The sequence below is a fragment of the Pristiophorus japonicus genome, chromosome 13 (genome assembly GCF_044704955.1).
Source record: "Pristiophorus japonicus isolate sPriJap1 chromosome 13, sPriJap1.hap1, whole genome shotgun sequence".
NCBI classification, from domain to species: Eukaryota; Metazoa; Chordata; class Chondrichthyes; family Pristiophoridae; genus Pristiophorus; species Pristiophorus japonicus.
In genome coordinates this window covers 107,095,919-107,108,136 of record NC_091989.1, presented here as the reverse complement: position 1 = coordinate 107,108,136, position 12,218 = coordinate 107,095,919, and the positions used below count along the sequence as shown (strand labels likewise).

Genomic DNA, 12,218 nt, shown 5'->3' with positions numbered 1-12,218 from the left:
TTCACCATGGCCAATTTTGGAAGTGGCTTAGTGAGTTGGAGTGTATGGTGAGACATAACATTATCTCCAACAATGGTGATCAGTGTGGAAGGAATGGCTTGGTCATTGTAGGGATGCTTTATGGTGTTGCCGTGAGGTGGTGGAAAGTTAAGTAAATCTGGCCATAATGAGCCCTTCCCTGGCCTCCCAGGCAGCAATGTGCTCGGCTGCGGGTGGGATCTGGACCGCAGGTTCATCCTGCTCCGCCCCCTCATCTTCCAGCTGATGCTCCTCCTCCTCTGAAGAGGCTGTACGCTCAGAGCCTTGCTCCTCATGCAGCGCTAATCCTCGTTGCTGCGCTTTGTTGTGCAGGGCACAACAGACCGCAGCGATTCTGGAGACCCTGGCTGGTGCATACTGAAGGGCTCCTCCAAATCTGTCGTCATCTTCAGCATGTCTATTGTCTGCTCTTTGCCACAGGAAATGTGGCTTGCATTATATCGCTCCTGGGCCTCAGTATTTGGTCTCCTCAAGGATGCCATGAGCCACGTCTTCAGTGGATAGCCCTTGTCTCTAAGCAGCCAGTAGGAAAGTCTGTTTGGAGGTGCGAAGAGCTGAGGGAGGGTGGACTGCTGCAGGACAAAAAGGTCACGACAGCTGCCAGGGAATTTGGTTCACAAATGCATGATCTTCCTATGGTTGAAGATCAGCTGCACATTGAGGGAGTGGAAGCCCCTGTGGTTGACAAAGACTCCTGGGCGATAATGAGGTGCCCCGATGGCCACACGTGTGCAATCGATTACACCCATGGGAAGTCAACCAAAACGGCAAAGCCCAGCGTGCGCTCAATAACACTGGCGTCATCAGTGGCAAAGTTGATATAATTGGCTGACTTGTCAAACGAGGCATCGGTGACCTGTGTGATGCAGCTGTGGGCAGCCGACTGCGAGATTCAGCAAATGTCTGCTGCAGATCCCTGGAAGCAGCCTGAAGCGAGGAAGTTGAAGGTGCTGGTGACTTTGACAGCCACTGCTAAGGCATGTCCACCCGGTCCCCTGGGCTGCAGGTCTTGCTCCAGCAATCTGTGATGACCTCCTTTGTCAAGGCTGCTCAGTTGAGGAAACTCATCCTCTGCCTGCATACCCCGTGTTGAGGGTATCGCCTCCAGCACGGTGCAGCCCTGCGCTCATGCCCTCTGTCCTGTGCAGCATCGTTAAGGAGAAGGTTGGTGGTGGTGTTGGTGCTGCTGGTGTGCCTGGTGCTGCTGGTGTTGGGGCTCATCGTGGTCTGATTCTGAGGACCAAGATGAGATATTATAAATGGCAGCCTTGCTGATGTAATGGAAGGCAGGTCAAGTAGAGATGACAGAAGCAATTTGTCAATGGTGTGATAGTTCGTATCAATGAGTTGACAGTGGTTACTGAATTTGCTGAAAACAGTTGCAGCCTCAAGAAAGCTAAATCTGTGATGACATGCACTCAGCATTTGCCTTAGGAAAGTAACCAGTTGTCAGGTGGGAGTATTTATTGTGCTATCAATGCTGTGCATTAATAAGTTCCATCAATGGCCACTGAACTTCCGCCTCAGGTTCATAGACATGGTTCCTGAGCTGTGTGATTTCATTGTTCATGCAGTGAAAGTGGAAAGGTAAGGTTAAAAAGACGCTTAAGGATCTGAGAACTACCTAATAATTATCTAGATTAGCTCAGCTGCCTTTGCTTTTCGGGTCATGGCCACACTGGCAAACACGAGTGAACGGCGCGAAGAAGCGGGATGACGATGGGTTCCTGACCCGCTCCGATTTATTTCAACCCGCCTCCAATACTACGTGTACGGCAATGGAAAAATTCCGGCCACTGCTTGGCTTCATTTTTTGGAAATGTATAAGGCTGATACCGATCTTTTTGTGATCAATACATTTGACTAATGGTTTATAGCCTAAACCATGGTCTGCTAGAGTGCTTATTCTTTACCTTCCTGAGAATGAGGAGATAACATGAAGCTCGACTTCATGGTACACGTTATGTCCAATTTATCTAACAATTCTTTCGGCTGGTCCTCCAGCGACAGATGGGCTCGATTCTCTGATATCAGCATGTTATCCACATCCACATCCAGAAGACTTTAACTCTATTGTGGAATTAAATTTTAGAAGAAAGAGCAAATAGAGATTATATCTATAGTCTGCATATATAACAATATCAGTAGGCTGATATTGTTATATATGCAGACTAGAGATATACTCTCTGTGTTGTCACTGTATAGTTGCATAAGATGGAGACTTGTTACCTGATGTACTATCAATAAGGTTTATACAGTATATATACTTTGCTGGCACCGCTAGAGGATGTAACTGATGGAGTCCGGGGTTTTCTGCCCCTGGGGCAGAGGCTGTCCACCAGAGGGCACTGTGGTGGAAGACCTGAGGGTCACCTGCATAGGTGTGCAGGGCCCAGTATAAAAGGCTGCTCACCATGCTTGTGCCTCACTCTGGAGTTATGAATAAAGGACCAAGGTCACTACAGTTTGAGTACAACACATTGCCTCGTGGAGTAATTCATAAGTGCATTACAGACACAATGGCTATACAGTGACAAGGGACCTCTATTTGACCCCTGGGCTCATTAAATTTACCTAGCCATTAGATAAGTAACGACACACTCTGGGTCATAGGGAACAGGGACTTATTTATGGAAGCAGTCTGAACACAAGGAAAATAACTAATATAAAAATTCTGAAATGCAACAGTCCAAAATTGCGCACAGTATTCTAGGCGAGGCCTAACCAGTGTTTTACATAATAGGATTCCACATGCTTTTTGACAGCTGCTAGACTTTGACTTGATGTCTTCAAGAATTAATAATGGCCTCAAGATCCCGTTCCTAATCCACCTTTGTCAGTATTTTCCATTAATTCTGTAAAACCTTGGCCAAAAATATTCGCGAGGTAGGCGGAATGGGGGCAGGGGGCCACTGAGGCAGGTGGGCAGCCCGGGAGGCTGGGTTTGTATGTGAGGCCTCAGCTTTTCGCCACAGCTAGCCAGATTGAGAGGCTGGCTGACTGCGGGTAGGTAGGCCTGCAGTTGCAGAGAAGGAGGGAGGGATGGGTCGGTCCGGGGAGGAATCGCGAGGTGGGGTCGGGAATCGGCAATGGAGGATCAGGGATCACAGAGGGGCTGGGGGATTGGGAATTGGCAATGGAGGATCATGGTGAGGGAGTGGGATCGACAGGGGTGGTCAGCCGGGGATCAGCGGGCATAGGTTGGAGTATTGACGGGGAGAGGGGGTGTTAGCCGGGGATCGGGGGGCATCAAGGATTGGCGGGGTGGGGGGGCAGTGGGGAGAGAGGAACGGGGCCGGCTAGCAGAGGATTGTGGCGGAGAGGCGTTGTTGGCGCGGATACATGACCTCATCATGAGGGAGGAGAGCTTGCCGGGAGATCTCAGAGATGCAGTGATCGTGACCATCTTTAAAAAGGGGGACAAGTCCGACTGCGGCAACTACAGGGAAATCTCCCTGCTATCAGCCACAGGGAAGGTTGTCGCTAGTATTCTCCTCAGCCGTTTTCTCCCTGTGGCCGAGGAGCTCCTCCCAGAATCACAGTGCGGATTTTGTCCCCTACGGGGCACAATGGACATGATCTTTGCAGCACGACAGCTGCAGGAAAAATGCAGGGAGCAGCGCCAGCCCTTATACATGGCCTTTTTCGATCTTACAAAGGCCTTTGACACTGTCAACCGTGAGGGTCTATGGAACGTCCTCCTCCGTTTTGGATGCCCCAAAAGTTTGTCAACATCCTTCACCTGCTTCACGATCCTTATCAGCGGATCCATTACAGACCCAATCCACGTCCGGACCGGGGTCAAACAGGGCTGCGGCATCGTTCCAACCCTCTTCTCAATCTTCCTCGCTGCCATGCTCCACCTCACAGTCAACAAGCTCCCCGCTAGAGTGGAACTAAACTACAGAACCTACGCCGTCTCCAGGCCAGGTCCAAGATCACCCCAACCTCTGTCGTTGAGCTATAGTACTCGGTCGACGCCTACGTCTGTGCACATATAGAGGCTGAACTCCAGGACATAGTCGACATATTTATTGAGGCGTACATAAGCATGGGACTTTCACTAAACATCCATAAGACAAAGGTCCTCCACCAGCACAGCACTGCCCCCCAGTCATCAAGATTCACGTAGCGGCCCTCGACAACGTGGACCACTTCCCATACCTCGGAAGCCTCTTATCAACAAAGGCAGACATTGTTGTGGAGATCCACCATCGCCTCCAGTGCGCCACTGCAGCCTACAGCCACCTGAGAAAAAGAGTGTTCGAAGATGAGGCCCTCAAATCGACCACCAAGCTCATGGTCTACAGGGCTTTAGTAATACAGGCCCTCCTGTATGGATCAGAGGCATGGACGATGTACAGAAGACACAAGTCGCTGGAGATATATCACCAATGATGTCTCCGCAAGATCCTGCAAATCCCCTGGGAGAACAGGTGCACCAACATCAGTGTCCTCGCCCAGGCTAACATCCCCAGCATTTAAGCACTGACCACACTCGATCAGCTTCGCTAGGCAGGCCACGTAGTTCGCAAGCCAGACACGGGTCTCCCTAAGCAATTGCTGTATGTGGAGCTCCTTCATGGCAAACGAGCCAAAGGTGGGCAGCGGAAACATTACAAAGGCACCCTCAAGCCTCCCTGGTAAAGTGCAACATCACCACTGACACCTGGGAGTCCCTGGCTGAAGACCGGCCTAAGTGGAGAAAGTGCATCCTGGAGGGCGTTGAGCTCTTCGAATCTCAACACCGCAAGCGTGAAGAGGTCAGGCGCAGGTAGAGGAATGGAGCATGTGGCAAATCAGTCCCTCCCCCCACTTCCCCCGACGAATGTCTGTCTCACCTGTGACAGGGTCTGTGGCTCTCAAATTGGACTGTTCAGCCACCAAAGAACTCACTTTGGGAGTGGAAGCAAGTCTTCCTCGATTCCGAGGGACTGCCTATGATGATGATGATGATGATGATGGATCCGTGGGGTGGGTGGGGAGGCCTTATGGTAGGGATCGTAGGCCTGGGATGGCGATCGGAGGCCTCGTGAGGGTGTCTCCGATCGAGAGGAGTGGGTTAGGTAGGGTCCCAGGATCTAGGAGGTAGGTGTAAAGCCACTTACCTCCTGGATGCAGCAATTCCTGCCTTGGTTTAGCTACCCGGTTTCACGAATTGTGTGAAACTCATCCGCATGCTGTTAAATTCAAGATGGAGGTGAAAAAAGAGGCTTCCAGCCTCATTACAATATTTAAATTGACGCCCCGCCCCCTGGGAGCGGGTTGGTCGTCCGCCTCCCGTCCAGCCTCCATTAAACCGGAAGTGGACGGGTTGGAGGTGGGATCACCAGGAATCCCATTTTTAAGAATTTAGCTGTCACCGCCCCCCCTCCCCCCACCATGCTCCAAATCCATCTGTTTCTTTCGGGGAAAATTCCAGCCCTTGCCTCTAAATTGAATTATTTTACATTTAACCACATTTAATTGCTTCTGTCAATTATCTGTCCATTTCCCCAAATAAGCCAGGTCCTCCTCTAGCTACTCATATCCTCCTCCATATGTTGAAGGTTACCAGCACCAAGTCCTGTGGACTCCACGCACCTCTCCATCCAGAATATTCTGCTTTCGTGCAGACCTTGTCCTATCTCCCAGCCAGTTTTCAATCCATTTTAGTGCACTCCCACCAATACCATGTCTTTTTACCTGTGTTACTGCCACAATGTTAACTGCTTTCAACATTACTTTGGAGTCGTAAGTGTCAAATTCGTTTCTCAGGATAGTTACGCAATCTGGAAAAAATTAATTTGTGTTTATACTGTAGCGAAACTAGGAGCCAACTTTCAAGGCAACTTTGATTTAATTTAGCATTTCTCTGATTTATTCATCAGTTTCTAAAGATGATACTCCCCACAGCAGAACCCATGCAACGCAGAGACCTCTGGCTTGCATGCACAACATCCCTAGATGCTGATTCATGAGATTCCTTATGTCAATTTAGAAATCTGTAGTTTAGTCCAAGGAGAGCTATGAAGTGGATTGGCGTACAGGTGGAGCATGACACTATAATTTGAAATATTTCCTACAAGATAATATAAAAATTAATTTTATAATATATGGACATTGTGGAAAGAATGGGATAAATGGCCTTTTCCATTTCATGTTGACAGTTGCTGGAAGATGTTACTTGGAGGCATGGTTGAAAACATGTGTTCATACTTCTAGCGTGGTAAAGAACAAGTAATCTGCACCTCCAACTGGTGGAACTGTTTGGGATGTGATGTTTCCATGCTGTGGAATAATGGAGAGTTGTGCTGCTCACCATGCCATTCTTGAGGAGGTCATGATACCTGCTGCTTGCCCAGCAAGGGCTTTAACATGTATTTGTCAGTGACTGTCTCCATTTGACAAATAAATGGGGTCCATTTTGATGAAGCTGAGTCCAAGATGATAACGCTGGTGATGAAAGATTGGAACCAAGTCAACCCTCTTCAGCAGACTTGGGTCAGTTGAAAACTGAGCCAGGCAGACCTGCAGCAGTTAGAGGTGAATGAACAGCCAGTGTGGCTCATTAATGTGACCTGCGGGGATTAGCCATGTCATGAGGGCCTGGGATTCTTCTCATTTGGAAAGCCAATGTGGTAAAGGGTCGGGTGTTTTGCTGGTTGAACAAGCAATGGGAAGTTAAGCAGTGCACCGTTTTATCTGATTAAATTCCAGCAGCACCTCCACATACTGAAGGCTCCTAAATCATGGCTGTTACTAATGTGTGCCTAAACTCTGGACTTAAATAAGTGGAGTGTGTCCCTATAAGGGCAAGATTGATTATCAAAGATGTTATCTGGCTATTGTTAAGGCACTGAGCTGGCTAAACAAGAGGTATGCTTAAAACCACACATAAAACACAATAGAGCCATGAGATGACCACTCTTTGACCTCGGGCTCAAGGGAGGAGTAAAGAAATCCAAAGAGGAACTAATATAGCCATATAACAATATAAGGTGAGTGACACCTGGAAGAAGGGAACAAATAGGTATTCGATCATGTGTTGGTACAACCAATAACATCATTGTTAAGGACCGTCCACGAGGAGGCTCGTGCCAAAACCTGTATAATTAAGGTATAATTTGAGAGTATAATCACAGCTCGGTGGAGAATTGAGATGCTCCCCCTGCACGTGCTGGAATAAAAGATCATTGAAACTTATCCAAGGTTGAATCTGTTGAATCCGGGCTTATTAAGAGAGGAGAAGGGCGATTCTCCCTCATCAGTCCCTATGGGAAGAATATGCACTCTAGGCAAAGAGAAGCTGTACTTTTGTGGATTTCTCAGTTGGTTTGGAGTCTCTTGAGTGTGGTAATGCGTTTTCATACATATCAGACCCCCAGCTTACCAAAAATAAAGTTCCATGCTACAATTTTTGGTTTTAATAAAACCTTTGACATTACCATTCACTGTTCCTTTTAGCATGAGAATGCTATATTCAATGCTCTCAACATCGTAACCAGATATTCTGTCGCAAGTTCTATTTAGCTATACCAAAGTTCTGAACATACTGTGAACCCTGCACCATACAAATGGTACAGGTTTCAAATGGTACAGAGTGCGGACCTGAGCGGGAATGGAGGCAGCGGCAGTAGCAGAAAGGGAGCTGAGTGGCAATTCAAAAAAAACACAAGGAATTACATCACAGGACAGCCGGTAAATAATTGGTTGGTGAGGTTTTGCTCTCTGGGTTAGGTAAGTAGATTAAATTCAGAATTTGGAGTGTATTAACTATTATAACTTTATTAAATTAATAAGTTAAGCTAAATTAACTAATTAAAATGTAAAAAAATCTAAAAATAATCTGAATAAAAATGAACTAATTACATAAATAAAATAAGGTTAGATATAGTTGGCTGTGCAGGTGGTGTGTCGTAACTGCAGCATGTGGGAGTTGGTGGAGACCAATGAGATCTCGAGCAACCACATCTGCAGTAAGTGTCTGCAGCTAGATTTGTGAAAGGGAGATCATGCTTGACAAATCTTCTGGAATTTTTTGAGGATGTTTCCAATAAAGTGGACAAAGGAGTACCAGTTGATGTGGTATATTTGGACTTTCAGAAGGCTTTCGACAAGGTCCCACACAGGAGATTAATGTGCAAAGTTAAAGCACATGGGATTGGGGGTAGTGTGCTGACGTGGATTGAGAACTGGTTGTCAGACAGGAAGCAAAGAGTAGGAGTAAATGGGTACTTTTTGGAATGGCAGGCAGTGACTAGTGGGGTACCGCAGGGTTCTGTGCTGGGGCCCCAGCTGTTTACATTGTACATTAATGATTTAGACGAGGGGATTAAATGTAGTATCTCCAAATTTGCGGATGACACTAAGTTGGGTGGCAGTGTGAGCTGCGAGGAGGATGCTATGAGGCTACAGAGTGACTTGGATAGGTTAGGTGAGTGGGCAAATGCGTGGCAGATGAAGTATAATGTGGATAAATGTAAGGTTATCCACTTTGGTGGTAAAAACAGAGAGACAGACTATTATCTGAATGGTGACAGATTAGGAAAAGGGAAGGTGCAACGAGACCTGGGTGTCATGGTACATCAGTCATTGAAGGTTGGCATGCAGGTACAGCAGGCGGTTAAGAAAGCAAATGGCATGTTGGCCTTCATAGCGAGGGGATTTGAGTACAGGGGCAGGGAGGTGTTACTACAGTTGTACAGGGCCTTGGTGAGGCCACACCTGGAGTATTGTGTACAGTTTTGGTCTCCTAACTTGAGGAAGGACATTCTTGCTATTGAGGGAGTGCAGCGAAGATTCACCAGACTGATTCCCGGGATGGTGGGACTGACCTATCAAGAAAGACTGGATCAACTGGGCTTGTATTCACTGGAGTTCAGAAGAGTGAGAGGGGACCTCATAGAAACGTTTAAAATTCTGACGGGTTTGGACAGGTTGGATGCAGGAAGAATGTTCCCAATGTTGGGGAAGTCCAGAACCAGGGGTCACAGTCTAAGGATAAGGGGTAAGCCATTTAGGACCGAGATAAGGAGAAACGTCTTCACCCAGAGAGTGGTGAACCTGTGGAATTCTCTACCACAGAAAGTAGTTGAGGCCAATTCACTAAATATATTCAAAAGGGAGTTAGATGAAGTCCTTACTACTCGGGGGATCAAGGGGTATGGCGTGAAAGCAGGAAGTGGGTACTGAAGTTTCATGTTCAGCCATGAACTCATTGAATGGAGGTGCAGGCTAGAAGGGCTGAATGGCCTGCTCCTGCACCTATTTTCTATGTTTCTATGTTTCTATGTTTCTATGAACTTCGGCTCAGAGTTGTTGAGCTGGAGTCTGAGCTGCAGACATTGCGGGGCATCAGGGAGGGGGAGAGTTACCTGGGTACTTTGTTCCAGGAGCCAGTCACACCCCATAGGTTAAGTAATAATTTAGAGTTCGTCAGTGGTCAGGGACAGGATGGTGTGACTGCGAGTCAGGAAGGTATGGGGACCCAGGATGTAGTGATGGAGGAGCCTCAGCCTTGTCTTTGACCAACAGCTATGAGGTGCTTGCTCTCTGTGAGGAAGAGAACAAGGACTGCAGGGTGGATGGGCAAACTGACCATGGGACCATGATGCAGGAGACCATTCAAGAGGTGGGAATGAAAAGGAATGTGGTAGTGGTAGGGGACAGTATAGTCAGGGGAATAGATACTATTCTTTGCAGCCCCAACCAGGAGTTTTGAAGGCTGTGTTGTCTGTCCGGTACCAGGGTTAAGGATATCTCATCACGGCTGGAGACCAACTTGGAGTGAGAGGGGAGGATCCAGTTGTTGTGGCTCACGTAGGCACGTGCAAATTGGCATAGGGACAGAAAGATCAGAGAATTAAATGCGTGGCTCAAAAAGTGATGTGGGAGGAATGGGTTTTGATTTGTGGGACACTGGCATCAGTACTGGGGAAAGGGAGCTGTTCCATTAGAATGGGCTGGGACCAGTGTCCTGGCGAATCGAATAGCTAGGGCGGTAGATAGGGCTTTAAATGAATGAAGGGTGGGTGAGACGATTCAGGAAAGAATAAATTCAAAAGTCGAAAGAAAATGGCAAGGCTTTGGAGCAGAGTAGTGATCTGGGTAAAGATAAGCAGAGTGGGTCAGCCAGGGACAGAGAGGTTAATAAAGGAAATAGGACACCAGTGATTAAAGTGACATCATGGAAAAATAGAACAAAGTAAAAGCTAAAGATAAAAATACTATATCTGAATGCACAAATCATTTGCAACAAAATAGATGAATTAATAGTGTAGCTAGAAATTAATGGGTTTGATTTAATAACCATTACAGAGTCGTGGTTGCAGAGTGACCAAGGTTGGGAACTTAATATTTCAGGGTATTTGACTTTTAGAAGAGACAGGCAGAATGGAAAAGGTATGTGTGTGTGTGTGTGTGTGTGTGCGTGTGTGTGTGGGGTGTGGGGGGGGGGGGGGGGTAAGCCCTGGGGGGTAGACCTGATAATAAAGGAGGGGATAAAGACAGTAGAGAGAAAGGACCTGGGTTCAGAAAAACAAAATGTAGAATCAGTTTGGGTGGAGCTAAGAAACAACAAGAAGCAGAAAACATTAGTGGGAGTAGTTTATAGACCCCCTAACAGTAGTTGTAGTGCGGGCAGAGTATTCATCAGGAAATTAGAGATGCATGTAACAAGGGTATACAGTAATCATGGGGGAGTTTAACTTTCATATAGACTAGGCAAACCTATAATAGTGCAGAGGAAGAGTTCATGGAATGCATTCAAGATAGTTTTCTAGATCAGTATGTTAAGGAACCTACTCGGGAATTGGCTATTTTAGATCTAGTATTGTGCCATGCGACAGGGTTAATTAATAACCTTGTAATAAAGGAGCCGCTGGGGAGCAGTGATCATAATATGATAGAATTTTATGTTGAGTTTGAGGGCAATTTAGATGGGTCTGAAACTAGGATCCCAAATCTGAACAGAGCAAACTACATAGGTATGAGAAGCAAATTGGCTAACATAGAAACTAGATTAAAAGATATAGCAGTAGAAAAGCAATGGCAGACATTTAAAGAAATAATTCATAATTCACAACAAATATATATTCCCTTAAGGAATAAAAACACCATGGGAAAACATGGTCCACCTGTGGCCAACAAGAGAAATTAAAGATAGTAATAGATTAAAGCAAGAGGTCTATAATGTTGCCAAAAAGAGCAGTAAGTCTGAGGTTTGGGAGGATTTTACAATTCAGCAAAGGAGGACTAAGAAATTGATAAAGAAAGGGAAAATAGAATGAGAGTAAACCATTGAGAGACATAAAACACGCTGTAAAAGTTTCTATAGGTGTGTAAAAAGGAAAAGATTAACGAAAGTAAACATGAGTCCCTTACAAGTTGAGACAGGAGAAATTATAATGGGGAATAAGGAAATGGCAGAAAAATTAAACAAATACTTTGTGTCTGTCTTCATGGAAGATGCAAAAATCATTCTGGAAATAGTGGTAAACCAAGAGTCTAGTGAGAATGAGGAACTGAAAGAAATTAGTACTAGTAAGGAAATAGAACGGGAGTAGTTAATGGGACTGAAAGCCGATAAATCCCCTGGACATGGCCTACATCCTAGGGTTTCAAAAGAGGTGGCGAAAGAGATAGTGGATGCATTAGTTGTCATCTTCCAAAATTCCATAGATTTTGGAATGGTTCCTGCAAATTGGAAGGTAGAAACATTAACCCCACTATTTAAAAAAGGAAGGAGAGAAAATGGGGAACTACAGACCTGCTAGTCTGACATCAGTAGTAAGGAAAATGCTCGAATTTATTATTAAGGAGGTGATAACAGGGCACTTAGAAAGTAATAATAGGATTGGCCAGAGTCAATACGGATTTATTAAACGGAAATCATGTTTGACAAGCCTGCTAAAGTTTTTTGAGCTTGTAATTAGCAGAATAGATAAGGGGGAACCAGTGGATGTAGTGTATTTGTATTCTCAGAAGGCATTCGATAAGGTTATTAAACAAAATTGGAGCTCAATGGGATTGGGGGTATATACTAGCATGGATTGAGGATTAGTTAATGGGCAGAAAACAGAGAGTAGGAATAAACGGGTCATTTTTGGATTGGCAGGCTCTAACTAGTGGGGTACCACAAGGAGCAGTGCTTGGGCCCCAGCTATTCACAATCTATAGCAATGATTTGGATGAGGGGA

The 12,218-nt window shown here is 46.0% G+C and overlaps 1 protein-coding gene across 3 annotated transcripts in view; it reads right to left on the bottom strand.

Annotated features, from left to right (window-relative positions):
- LOC139278741 (receptor-interacting serine/threonine-protein kinase 2) overlaps positions 1-12,218 on the bottom strand; it is a 72,678-nt gene that overhangs the window by 35,107 nt on the left and 25,353 nt on the right. For all 3 annotated transcript variants that reach the window (XM_070897833.1, XM_070897834.1, XM_070897835.1), the window contains one exon: positions 5,725-5,810. In XM_070897833.1, the coding sequence (XP_070753934.1) occupies positions 5,725-5,810 (86 nt within the window). The remainder of the gene's footprint in view (positions 1-5,724; positions 5,811-12,218) is intronic.